The sequence below is a fragment of the Panthera pardus genome, unplaced genomic scaffold, assembly GCF_024362965.1.
Source record: "Panthera pardus isolate Hobbes unplaced genomic scaffold, ASM2436296v1 HiC_scaffold_16, whole genome shotgun sequence".
NCBI lineage: Eukaryota > Metazoa > Chordata > Mammalia > Carnivora > Felidae > Panthera > Panthera pardus.
In genome coordinates, this window is record NW_026526721.1 from 77124119 (window position 1) to 77136637 (window position 12519).

At 44.8% G+C, this 12519-nt stretch overlaps 1 protein-coding gene across 1 annotated transcript in view; it reads left to right on the forward strand.

Moving 5' to 3' along the window:
- Positions 1-1729: 1729 nt before the first annotated feature.
- The window catches only part of P3H2 (prolyl 3-hydroxylase 2), a 148765-nt gene continuing 137975 nt past the window's right edge, over positions 1730-12519 (forward strand). The window contains exon 1 of the mRNA XM_019463504.2: positions 1730-2331. Coding sequence (XP_019319049.1) covers positions 1855-2331 — 477 coding nt within the window. The 5' untranslated portion in view covers positions 1730-1854. The remainder of the gene's footprint in view (positions 2332-12519) is intronic.

Below are 12519 nucleotides of genomic sequence, written 5' to 3' on the forward strand. Positions count from 1 at the left end.
ATGGACATTTATAAAATGACGTGGGAATGACATGGAACCTAAGGATGATCTATAGCAAAGCCTCCTGGCACTTTGCCCCAGCCACACAGCAGGACTGCCTCACCTAGTGTGCTTCAAAACCTGCCACAAGTGCACTGATTAACTCTGGACTCTGAGTCTTATCTGAAAAGAGAGTCAATCCCTAGAGAAAAAGTCTGGGCGGGTGACCCAAGTGCAAATTCTGGCATACTGAACATTTAAAGCATTCAGTACACACTCAGCTCCAAACTGGAGATTTTCCATCAGTGGAATGAGCCAGAATGAGAGAGGTTTGGTAGAGAAAAATAATAACAGCATGATTCTTTGGGGCGCCTCAGAATTACAAAGGCAAGGCTGTTCACGGTCAGAGTGGTCAAACCCAGCAAGATGAATGAAGGAAGGACCATAAAATTCTGGCAACCTCCTCAGCAGAGTGGGGATTCCACACACAAGACTTTTTTTTTTTTTTTTTTTTTGAAGATTCATTAACTAGATGATACATGTGGTTCTTTCCCATCACCCTTCCCTCTTGCTCACCATCTCAGTGGCGGAGGAGACTTCGGAGACATTGCCACAGGCACTAGGAGAACACAGGAATGTCTTCAGGAGGCAGGTTGGAGTCAAGGGTCCAGTGAGTAAGCTCTCTGGAATCTTTGGAGAGTTTGGAGCCAACAAACAGGAAAGAGGGGAACACCTTGACTCAGAAGGTATTTATGAGAGAGGAGAAGCAGAGGAACAGGAAAGCCCCCAGCTAAAGTGTATTGGAGTCTGGCAGCCAGCCCTTTCTTTCAGCTTTCTCATTCCTAGATGGATGCTCATGGCTTAAGTCCTGGGGGTACTGGAAGTTTAAACTGCCTCTTTGTTCAACTCCTACAATAAGAATTTCTATTTGAAAACCATTGGCTGTGTTGGGACATTTGCCTGTTGCAGAAGATGAGGAAGCTGAGGCTTGATTGCACAAGATACACGGGTGGTACACTAACAGGCAGAATGTTAAGGACGGCTTCGCCTTTCCAATGGTCCTCTAGGTCCCGTGATACCACCTGAGCACAGAAAGTGGGCTATTTGGCTCCTCCCTTGCCCCCACCCCCGCTCCAAGGCAGACCACACACCCACGCAAAGTGGGATGAAAAGGCAAGGGACGGACCCTCCCTAAGGGAAGGCGCAGGAAACTCGGATTCCATTGACCCAAGGTTGAGTCCTCCCTTTGCCTTTTCACACTTCTGTAAACTTGAACTCATGCCTTTCTCCTCAAGCCTCCGCACCTGGGCCAGTTGGTCCCCTGGTGCTTTCCTCCCAGCCTGAGATGGAGCTTCAGTGCTTCCCCTGAATGTGACGGGCTCTGCCAACTGCGAGGCCATGCACCAATTCCAGAAGAGGATTGGAGTCCTAACCTAAGCCGGGGTTTCCTCCACTCTAAAAAGGGAGCATTCCCATCCATTCTGCAACGCAGAAGGGAGCCCACGTGGAAAGCACCGGTCTCGGACCGGCCCCTAGCGGCGCCCGCTCCCCGGCTGGCACTGGGCGGTGCGGCACCTGGCCTGCGGACGGCGGCGGCCGGGGCCTGCAGGGCGCGCGCTGAGCGCCGGCGAGCGGCTCGCGGAGGCTCGGGCAGCAGGAGGAGCGTGTGAGCTGTGGGCGTCCCTTTAAGAGCGGCCGGCCGACCCGGCCTCCGCCTCTCAGTCGGCGGAGCGCCGGCGGCCACCTGGGGCTTGCGGGGCAGCAGGATCGCGGCGGGGCCGGCGCTCTCACCGCGGAGGTGGGAGACGGGGCCCTGACGCCAGGTGCCGGAGCCGTCTGTGAGCGTGGCCGTCCCGCGCCTCTCCGCGCCGGAGGATGCGGGAGCGCATCTGGGCGCCGCTGCCGCTGCTGCCGCTGCTGCTGCTGCTGCTCCCGCCGCCACTGTGGGGCGGCCCCCCGGACAGCCCGCGCCCGGAGGCGCAGCGCGAGCCCGGGCCTCTGCAGCCCTTCGACCTGCTCTACGCCAGCGGCGTGTCCGCCTACTACAGCGAGGACTACGAGCAAGCGGTGCGCGACTTGGAAGCGGCGCTGCGCAGCCACCGGCGTCTGCGGGAGGTCCGCGCGCGCTGCGCCCGCCACTGCGCCGCGCGCCGCCCGCTCGCGTCCCCCGGCGCGGGCCCCGCGGCCGAGCTGCCCTTCTTCCGCGCGCTGCTGGAGCGGGCGCGCTGCTATCGCAGCTGCCAGACCCAGCGCCTCGGGGGCCCCGCGTCCCGCCACCGCGTCAGCGAGGATGTGCGCAGCGACTTCCAGCGCAGAGTGCCCTACAACTACCTGCAGCGGGCCTACATCAAGGTACCCAGAGCGCGCACCTAACGCCCCCTGCGGCTCCGGGACGCTCTCTCGAGCCCTCCCCCACGGCCCCTGTCCCTTGGCCGGCGCTCTCTGCTCCTTAACCTTTCTGCCCGCGTCTCCTTTTGCCTGTCTGTCTTCTGTTTGTGCATCTAGGTATCTGGTGGCCCAGGGTGTGTCACCAACACTAGATGAACCCGGCGCAAGCCATTAGCTCCACTGGCATCAACTTGTCTCTCCAAAAGAGGACAGCATTGATACGATGAGGTTTAAAGGACCCGTCCCACGCTAAGTTTTGAGACTTTGGCACAGCTGGGTCTAGTATAAGGTCTTCCCTCCCTTCGTTTCTTGATCCAACCTCACCCCCATTTCTCTTCTGTCTCCACTCACTCATCCCTCGTGTACACCTAGTCTGCAGCTTTTCTCTGAAGTTTAAAAGAAAACGACCTCAGAACAAGAGTTAAAAGTTGCCTTGCTCTGAAACAAATTTCTTTTCTTCTATTTCCCCCTGCACCTACAAAGCAGTAAAGATCAAAAGTTAAAGAGCAGGTACGGAAGAGGTGAATCTGTGTGAGGCAATCTGACTAAAAGTATCTACCCAAAGTGCTGACTTACTCTCCTTTTACAGAGAGCTTCTGATTTCTGGAGGTAAGCACTGGAGTTAGTTATTTGACGTCAGATGCCCAGTACTCTCCTTTGGGTTTTATTTGTGTGTATTCAACCTGCCTGAAGTTAGTGTCGGCAGTATACGGTGTATGTGGGCATTTTATCCACATCCGCAATTTTGACGATCTATCTGGATGCTTCAGCAGAGAATTTAGTCTATTTCTGGACACCATCCATGACACTCTGAACTTATACTTTTCTCCTCCGTCCCCCACTTTCTGGCTTTTTATGTCAAGGTGTCAGTGTCTCTTCTACACCTGTTGAAGTGACAGCTTTGTGGGTTGGCCCTTACTGTTAGCCGGTAGACCAGGCTGAATTTCTAGGGTGGCAAAAATACACACCATGTACATCCATGTGAACACCATCCCACAAGGTCTGTGCTCTTGTGGGAAGGGCTCTCTGGAGATTTGCAGTTGTTTGTGGAGTTCAGGAAATCACAACTGAGACTACCAGTGCTATGGCTAAGGGGCTGGAGTCCACTAGACTAATATCTTGGGTAAGAAATAAGGATAAAGCCTGAATCCTTTCCAAGATTTGTCTTCTGCTTGCTTGTGCTTCTTGATGAATTTGCTAAAGCATGCATGAAGTATAAATCTGCTTTCTTTCGGATGAATGGCATGATTTTTGGTGGTCTTAGAGAAATCAGTCAATAGCAGAGAGGGAAGAGACCTTAAGTACCTGACAGCTGAAGATAAACTGAGCCAGTTCCCAGAATAGAACGTGTGGGTGGTCCAGTTTGGTCCCCATAGCACAGTCTTCCCAGGAATCTCAGATGTGAAGTTGGCAGTCCCGCTGATACTTCTGTCACACACCTTGGGGAGATTTTCCTGAAGGAATGCGTACTCGTCTCCAGTCCTAGAAAAATAAATAACCACGAGGTAACTTTTGAAATGTCGGTTTCTTTGGTTCTCCAATGAAGCGTGCATCGCTGTTAATGTCACATTTAGCAGTCATTCTGCTTCAGTCCCCTGGCTGGAGGGTCAAAATGGTGAAGCTATAGGTTTGACACGCCTCACATTTTTGCCGTGAATTGATCATAGGAATCAGCTACTCCTGGGCACCTCTGTGGGTGAACTGTTGGGTGTGACGGATCAACCAACGAAGTTTAAGACGTTCTCTCAAGAAAATGAACCCGTGTGCTAATTTCTGTTTTATCAGCAGTGTTTCTGAGAACGGAACACGTATCTTCTCCCTATTCACCTCTACTCTAATAAGCAAAGTTTCTTGGATCTACATAACTGATAATCTCTTGGGGAGATATTTGTGTTTCTTTGGAGATTCATTTTTGATGGCTGGAGTTTGTAGGGGTGTCTCTGTGATTGTGTAATAAGGTGTAACATGGTTCCTCCCTCCCTTCTCCCAAGAACTCTACAAGTTCAGTCTCTGCTTGGCTTCCTGGGAATTTTAATCATAAACACATGCACGCACACACGCATGCACCCATGCATGCAGACGCCATCCTTTGAGAGTAAAACAAAACTCTCAAATAATAACAAAGTATGCTCAGGCTCTGACAAGTGTGGGTCCAGAAGTGCTTACTCGCTGATGATAGAATGAGGAGTTCTCTGCATGTGCCTGGATATGAGCATGGCCCATATGTTGTTGGATTATTCATGTTGTTGAATTATTTTTGACTTCAGTGAACCAGGCTGCACTTGAAAAGGAGAGTCCTGGGCCAGACTGAATTCAATGGCAAGTTCACAACCAGAATTTGAGAACCATGAAGCCTATAATATAGTCAGAACTAGTGGGCTTCCTAGAGATAAGGGAGTACCGTTCTTCTCAGTTCAGGATTTACCAACTATAGAAGCTCTCAGGAGCTGCTGTTCCTCTACCATATCCCAGCTGGTGAGCCACTGATGGAAGCAGATTTTTTATACCAGTATGTTGGAGAGGAAGATGGGTTGAGAATTGCAAAATCTGAGTCCCATGAAGTCCAATTTCTCATTTCACAGCTGGGGAAAGGGAGAACCCGAGAGGGAAAGGGGCCCACATAAGTGTTACATATTTAATGGTAGAGGCAATAGGATTTGATGAAATGAGCACAGGACTGAGAATCAGGAGTCTGGGCTTTGTGGATAACTAATGCCCTTGCCTGTGCTATGCCTGCTGCCCCCTGGGGTCGCCTTAGGTCCCCCGGCATCCTACAGTCCCCAGGGCTATCCTTCTGCCAGATTTGGACAGCTCCAGGGATGAGTAGGTCCTTGTCCTGTGGTATAACAGACACTCACTGCATTTATCTTAAGTGCTGCTCTGTAGAATGTTCCTTAAGAACTGGCATGTTGGGAATTTGTCTGGACAGCTATGAGGCAGTAGTCCCACTTGGTATCTAGCCACACCTTTTTGTTTAAATGCAGGGTGAGACTCTTCAAACTTTGATTTTTATCATTTCAGATTGTTAGATACGACTCATCAGTCATAGCCCAAAGCCTAACATAGAACTTTCATTATAGTATTCCCTGCTCAGAAACCTTTAGTGGCTTCCCCTTGCTGCCTTATAAAGCCCACATAGTTGAATCCAGTATCCATGGCCCGGCTCCCCCCTAACCTTCCTGGTCCTATATTCCCCTCTCTGCCTCCTTCCAGCTAGAGGGGGCAATGGATGTTTTGTGTATTTGATACTTTTGCACATCTGGGCTTTGTTTATTCTCTAGGTGGTGGGTAGGTTCTAGAATGGGATAGATCTTGAATTGAACTTTTAGTTCCTCAGTCTTTGGCTGCTTGACTGTGAGAAAATTATGTAAACTTTCTGAGCTTTGCTTTTCCCATCTGCAACATGGGGAAATAATAGGACTTATCTGATTGGTTTAGGCTAGGTTTAAGAGAAGATTTAGGTAAAGTGTCCTATTTCTCACTAAACACTGGAGATATAACATAATAAGAATAAACATATAAACATAGAAGAAATAAACATACTTCTTCTTCTTACTAGTTTAATAGATTTTTCCTTCTTCTGTGCATGTTCGAATGGTAATTATCCTAACACAAATATACCTCTTTCTCTGAGGCCCTCCTTCCTTCTATCTGGAGCTCCCAAGAGAACACAGTTTCTCCTTCCTTTGAATGTCCACAGCAAAGAATTTCTCCCTCTCATAGCATGTTTTATTTTTAGCTTTGTTTTCTGAGAAATTCCTTTATTTGCCTGCCACTTATGTGAGCTTCTTGACATCAAGAACTGTCTTAGTCATTTTTGCATCTCCTAAAGTGGGAGTTTCTAGATCTGGATGATTATTAGGTGGATGATTATTAATCATACAGGCATTAAAATATGATTTAAAATTAGAAATTTAGGTATAATAGATCTCACTTGAGTCCTCAGCTTCTGTATCCCCCTCAAATATCAAAAACAGAGTGCAGTAGCAATAAACCCTCAGTGTATGTTTGTTGAATGATAATAGCTTGGTTTCTTGTGTAGAGATACTGTTGAGAAAGATCTTCGTATGGCAACCGGAGGTATCCTCATACTAGTTATTTGGTTTCTTGGCTGGTCAGTTGCAGCAGAAACTTACAGAAAGACTGCAGATTCCTTGACTTCTCACTCTTTTCTGCTTGTGAGTTCTGGCTAGTGTTGCAAACCTCAGTGTCTTTTTCCTCCATCTTTTTTTTTTTTTTCCCCTAATTTAATTATTACTTAAAGCTGTGCTTCAGAAAATCTTTGACACATTGTGCCTGCTTTATGTATATTTGTTGAATGTAAACAAACGTTAAGAGAGATACTTTTTTCCCCTTATCTCTGTGCTTTATATTCAGAATACTTTGACAGTAGCTGTTTTTCTCCCACTGTTCCCAGCCTTTGAATAAAAAACAAAAACAAAAAGCAAAAGACCAGTGCTGCTTATTTATTTTTTTAACTTAAAAAAAGCTTGCCCCTGCATGTTTTGTTTCTGAGTTGGTGCTTTGGGCCATTTGACCTTTGTTTTTCTTCTCAGGATTAAAGGGGGGTTGGGGGGAAACGGAAATAGCAGTTAAGTTAGGCAATCCTATCTCCCTCCTGGAGTCATCTCTTGACCATAATCTATTTTATTAGGGGTTTCTAGAAAAGAAAAAAAAAGTAAACCCAAGGAACTTTCTTAATCTGCTTTATCAACTTCTTTCTCTTTCTAGATGAATGCCTTAACAAAACAAAACAAACAAAAAATGGAAAGCCTAGGTCACGACTGCTAGTTATTTCTGAACTGTTACTTCAGAATAGAAACCTTTTTTGTGTCCCTTTTTCAAAACTTTTTTAGCTCTATGTAGACAGTGTACATTTTTCCCCCAAATTATTTCAAATAGGAAGTTAACTTTATGTCTTCTTGAAATAGCTGTTCTGAAATTGCCCTAGTGATTATTTCCTCAAGGATATGGCTTTTTTTTTTTTTTTTACAACTGGGCCTTTTTTGTGCCTGAATCATCAAAATCCACTAGTAGAATCTTTGTGTCCCACTTCTTAGGGAGGAAACCTTGGAGATTCTTTGCCTAGGAGCTTTTCAGTCCTATGAGCCAAGGAATCAGAATCTCAGTTGTCTCCACTGGGGGCTTGTCCATTTGGGGCCTCCCAAATGGAGCTCAAGTCTTTATTAGTCATCCATTGCGATTACAAATAGGAAGTGCCACAGAGGCTTTAATATTCAGCTTGATGAGAGCAGGAACTGCTTATAAGTTTTTCTCCTCTCCTAGTCTGGTGAATCAGGGATTCCTTTACAGGTTTTAATAAAGGAAAGCAATACACTGCTTGTCTCTCTTCACAGATTCCATCTCTGAGAATCAAATAAATGTATTCTGTCACTAATATCATTAGCTCCCTGATAATTTCCAGAGGGATAGCAGTGTGGAATTCCTCTGGGAATGTTTAATAAAATGTCAGCTTGCTTCATGGATGGGGCTTGATACATTCTGAAAGATGGCTGGGTTCACCTAAAACAAAAAGTCCTGGGATTCGCTGTAATAATGGTTCTTCTGTATTGCCGAGGAATTGAGTAAACAGGATTTCTTAGAATCACATACAGATATTAGAGCTGGGGGAGAGAGAGAGAGAGAGAGAGAGAGAGAGAGAGAGAGAAGTATTTTGCTCAAGAAATGTGGTCTAGCAAGGGCGACAAGTGAAAATGGTTGCAACTATAACGATGCTATAGCTTGAAGGATCCTCAGTGATCATGAAGTCCGTCCCTGTCACTTACTAGCTGATGACACTGGCCTCAGAGTTTCCATGACAATTCGAGGAGGGTCACTAGGTGAAGCTGAGTTCAAAATGTAGGTGTTCTACTTTCTGGCCAGTGCTTTTCCCAGACTCTGTGCAGTGGCCATGGCTACCTTCTGAAGGACTGTCTGGTGAATCAGTGGTGTGGCGGAGGTCTGCAGGGAACCTGTTGCCTTCGGAGACAGAGCAGACACAAGGCAGAGCTTCCTGAACTGCCCTGCCCACCCTGCATTTTCATTCACATGATGCATAAGCCACTCAGCCAAGAGTCATAGTTGTCTGGTGGAAAATTTTGCATTTCTCATTAGGAAAAATAATTTCTCCTGTCTTTTTTTCCATTCAGCTTTTCTCCTATAATTCTTGTTCTGTCCTTTTATCCATCCCTCCTTTCCTGCCGTCTGACTTCCTAGCTATGTAATTTCCATGAGGCCTAGCCCTCATTTGCCAAATGGCCCAAACACATCTTTAAAAAATGATTTGGTATGCTTTAGTCCTGGAGTGTAAGATTTTTGGTTTTCAGGACGGAAGAAGGTTGCAGACCATTGTCAGAAGAAGCTGGTCTCACTTGACCACACCCCTTTCTGCTTTACTTTGCTTTCTATACTCACTTCTCTCTTTCTTCCTCTCCTCCCTGATTCCTGGTCCCATTGGTGATCCACACAGTGCAATTACATGTGAAAAGGAGAGGGTTGAGGGGGTCGACAAAGGAGAGAGAAAAGCAGGTAGTGGTAGAAGCAATGTCAGATTTCTGGCTCTCATGAAATGAAGGCCATAAGAGCTTCTTGTTTAATTTCATATACAGACATAGGTATCTACTTCTGTGAGACTTCTTTTAATGTCCCTTTTCCCCATATGCCTTGTGCAAGACTTGGACATATGTTGGGAAGATGTTCCCCTCCCCTCCCAGCTCCCCATCTTTCTGCAGCTGCTAACTACCACATTCATGGAACATCAGTGTTCCAACCATCTCATTTCACAGGTGGGAAAATAAAGCCTGAAGGAGAATCAAGTTGTCCAAACTCATCCAGCAATTTAATGGAAAATCCAGGATTAGAATTCAAGAACCCTGAGTCCCACCTTTGTGACATTGCAGATGACCACTTTGTTTATAAGGCTTACCCTAAAAACACAAACTCAACCCAGTTTAAATGAAACACATTATTTGCTAATGGAAATAAACCCTGAAGATAAAAGCTACCTTATACGATGCTATTCCCTGAGCTACTATTCTGCCCACTTTGGGAAAAACTCAGGAATAGGAACCTGGGTTATTGCTGTTCCCCAGTAAGCCTGATGAAAATGAATGAGGCGAAGAATCTTCTTTGGAAGAGAAATGAAAGAGTAGAGCCAGAGAGAGGGAGATCCAAGATGTCAGATTTTCCAGAAGTGTAGGGGTATCAGAATGATCCTACTGGAATTCATTATCTGCAAATAGTGGATTTCAGTTTTTGGACAAGTAATGGGATACTCCTGAGGACTGCAGCGTAATTATACTGGAACTCAGGAAGGGACTGGAGAAAAGCAAGAGATAGAATGAAATAAACAAATCCAAAGCAAAACAGAGGAACTGTTAACAAACCCTCAATCACAGAAATGTTAAATGAGCCAATTTTGATTTATTTTTCCTGCTTCACTGCTAAATTTTTAGCTTTTACTCTGCCAAGATCAAGAGGCTTGCATGAAGAAATCAACACATAATTAGGACTCCAGACACAGTGAATTACCTTAAAACCAGATTTGGCTGTTTTTAAAAGAATGACCTCAAATTATAGTATCAAAGACTAATCCGGAAGACCTTACTAATTATTTCCCCACTGAAGCAAGAGCTGTTTCTTAATAATAGTTTTTAGATTGAATCCAGGATCAACAATCAGAATTTGATTCTAGAATATGGCATTTAGAAAAGTCACCAGGGACAGAGACTTTCATAGTCAATCATTGTTTCCATACGATTACCGAGGACTCAATTATACGGTGAAGTCTACATGCTTTCAGGTCAGTAGGCCTTAAGCTGGAGTGTCCAAATTTTTGCTTATTGATATTTTGGGATGAATTATTCTCTGTTGTGATGGGCTGTCCTGTACACGTTATGATGGTTACCAGCATGCCTGGTCTATACCCACTTTATAGCAGTAGCCACACCTTCAGCCCCACTCCAAGCTGTGACAACAAAAAACGTCTTCAGACATTTCAAAATGTTTCTTGGGTGTCAAAATCACCACACATGGGAATCACTGATTTAAATATTTAGGCATATTTAAGATAACTGGACATCACGTTTAGACAAGTATAAATCAAGTTTTTGACAATATATTCTAGATAGCAATGTGCTTACTGATGAACCATGATATTTATGCAAATGTTTGGCTGTAATGTGACACCTTTTATAAGGGGAAACCCATTGGAAGTTGGAAGTGGAGCTTCATTCTCTAAGATGCAGATCCCTGGGCTCATGTCCTATAGCTGGCCCTCCTTTGTGGGTGCGCTAAGTTAGCTTGTATGAAAGCCTGGGGGATCTGGCTTCTCTCTACTTCCACTTGTCAACTGAATGTGATAGGGCAGGTTACTTTAGCAATACAAACTAACACTCTTGGTTCTAAACTTCAGACTCCAGAACCAACTTACATCTCTTTCAACTTGGAATGTAACCAAACTCATTCATGTAAAAGTTACCCACTACAACTGTTAGTTTTCTTGGGGTTAGCTCTGTGTCATATGTAATCTTAGAAAACAGCTTGACTCGAACCCTAAACACCCACTTATAGAAGCCTAAAAGTAGGAAATATAAATAAAAGGGTTTCAGAGGAAAGAAAAAATGACAAAGAGATTGAGAGAGAGAGAGTCAGAGGGTATCTCAGTCTATTTGGGTGCTATCACAGAACCCACAGGCTGGGTGGCTTATAAACAGCAAACATTTATCCCTCGCAGTTCTGGAGGCTGTGAGGCCAAGATTATGGCACCTGTAGATTTCAGGGTCTGGTGAGAGTCCTGCTTTGCTGTAACCTCATGTGGCAGAAGGGGCCAGGAAGCTTTCTAGGGCCTCTTTTATAAGGTCCCCAATCCCATACATAAGAGCTTTGCCTTCACAACCTAATCACCTCCTAGATGCCCACCTCCCAATGCTATCACCTAGGGGACTAGGTTTCAGCATATGAATATCAGGGGGACACAAGCATTCTGACCCTACCAAAGAGAGATACAGAAATAGAGGGAGAACGATGGAGAGATGATAGAAACAAGGAAAGTGAAGGCAATGAAATCAAAGGCCAGGCAAGGTCCCATGTGTATAAGGAGGTTTCATGAAGCAACACGTGGGTGTCACACTCTGACATCCATGTCTGTCATAAAGCCAATCATTCAGAAGCAGATGTTGGTCATTCTGAAAGCCCTCCAATGCCACAGGCCTGTTCTCAGTAGAGACGTTTCTGCTTTGAGAACGCCTGGGGTAGGAGAGCCACTCAGTTTCCTCTGTGAAACAGAGAAGGAAGGAATCCTTTTGGGGGAGATTGTATATGCACAGCACTGAATATTCACCAAGTGATATGATCCCCCTCCAATAAATAAATAAATGCCACAGGAAACCAAACAAAAAAGAGATTCTTAGTAAAAATGTTCCCTTTTAATTTATATTAAACTACACTGCTTTCCCAATCAGCAATTAAAGAATTTTCTGAGCACTTTTAGGGGTAACATTCTCTTTTGGGAATGTGAAGATGAATAAAGCATTTCTTCTACCTTCAAATAGGTTCATTGAAGGAAACTCCTATGAGATTATGTGGACGCTGTTCAGGAATGTTCTGTATCCACGTGATGGAATTAAGTATGAAAAAAAGACATGTCTTAAAGATTTGTAGTATATGAGGAATGCCCTTTAGAAAATGCTGGTAATTTTAAACTTTGAGATAGGAAAACAGGACTAAAAAAGAAAAACTTTTGGAAGCAGAGATGGTGGAAAAGCCGAAGAATTAATCAAGAGTGCAGGTTGTTTTAAGAGTACATTTGCTCTATCGTATGTTTGAGGCTTAAAAAAAAATCAGTATATGGTAAGATATGAAATGCTACCTTTTAGGAAATTTTACTGATAATTAGAGTTACAAAATATACTGCCTCAAAGCTCAGTCCAAGTGAATTGTGGTTTCAGTGACTTTTAGTTTGTTGAGGGAAATGCCATTTTGCTGCTTCAGGTTTCTTTGAAATCGTAGGAGTAGCTCAATCTTTCCTTTTATGGCATGCCTGGTTACTCACCATCTCTGTGACTCTGTGTCCATCTCTGTGAAAAGATAATAAAATTACCTTAAAAAAAAAAACTCCACAGAAATCACACATTTGGACTGAGCTTTGAAGCA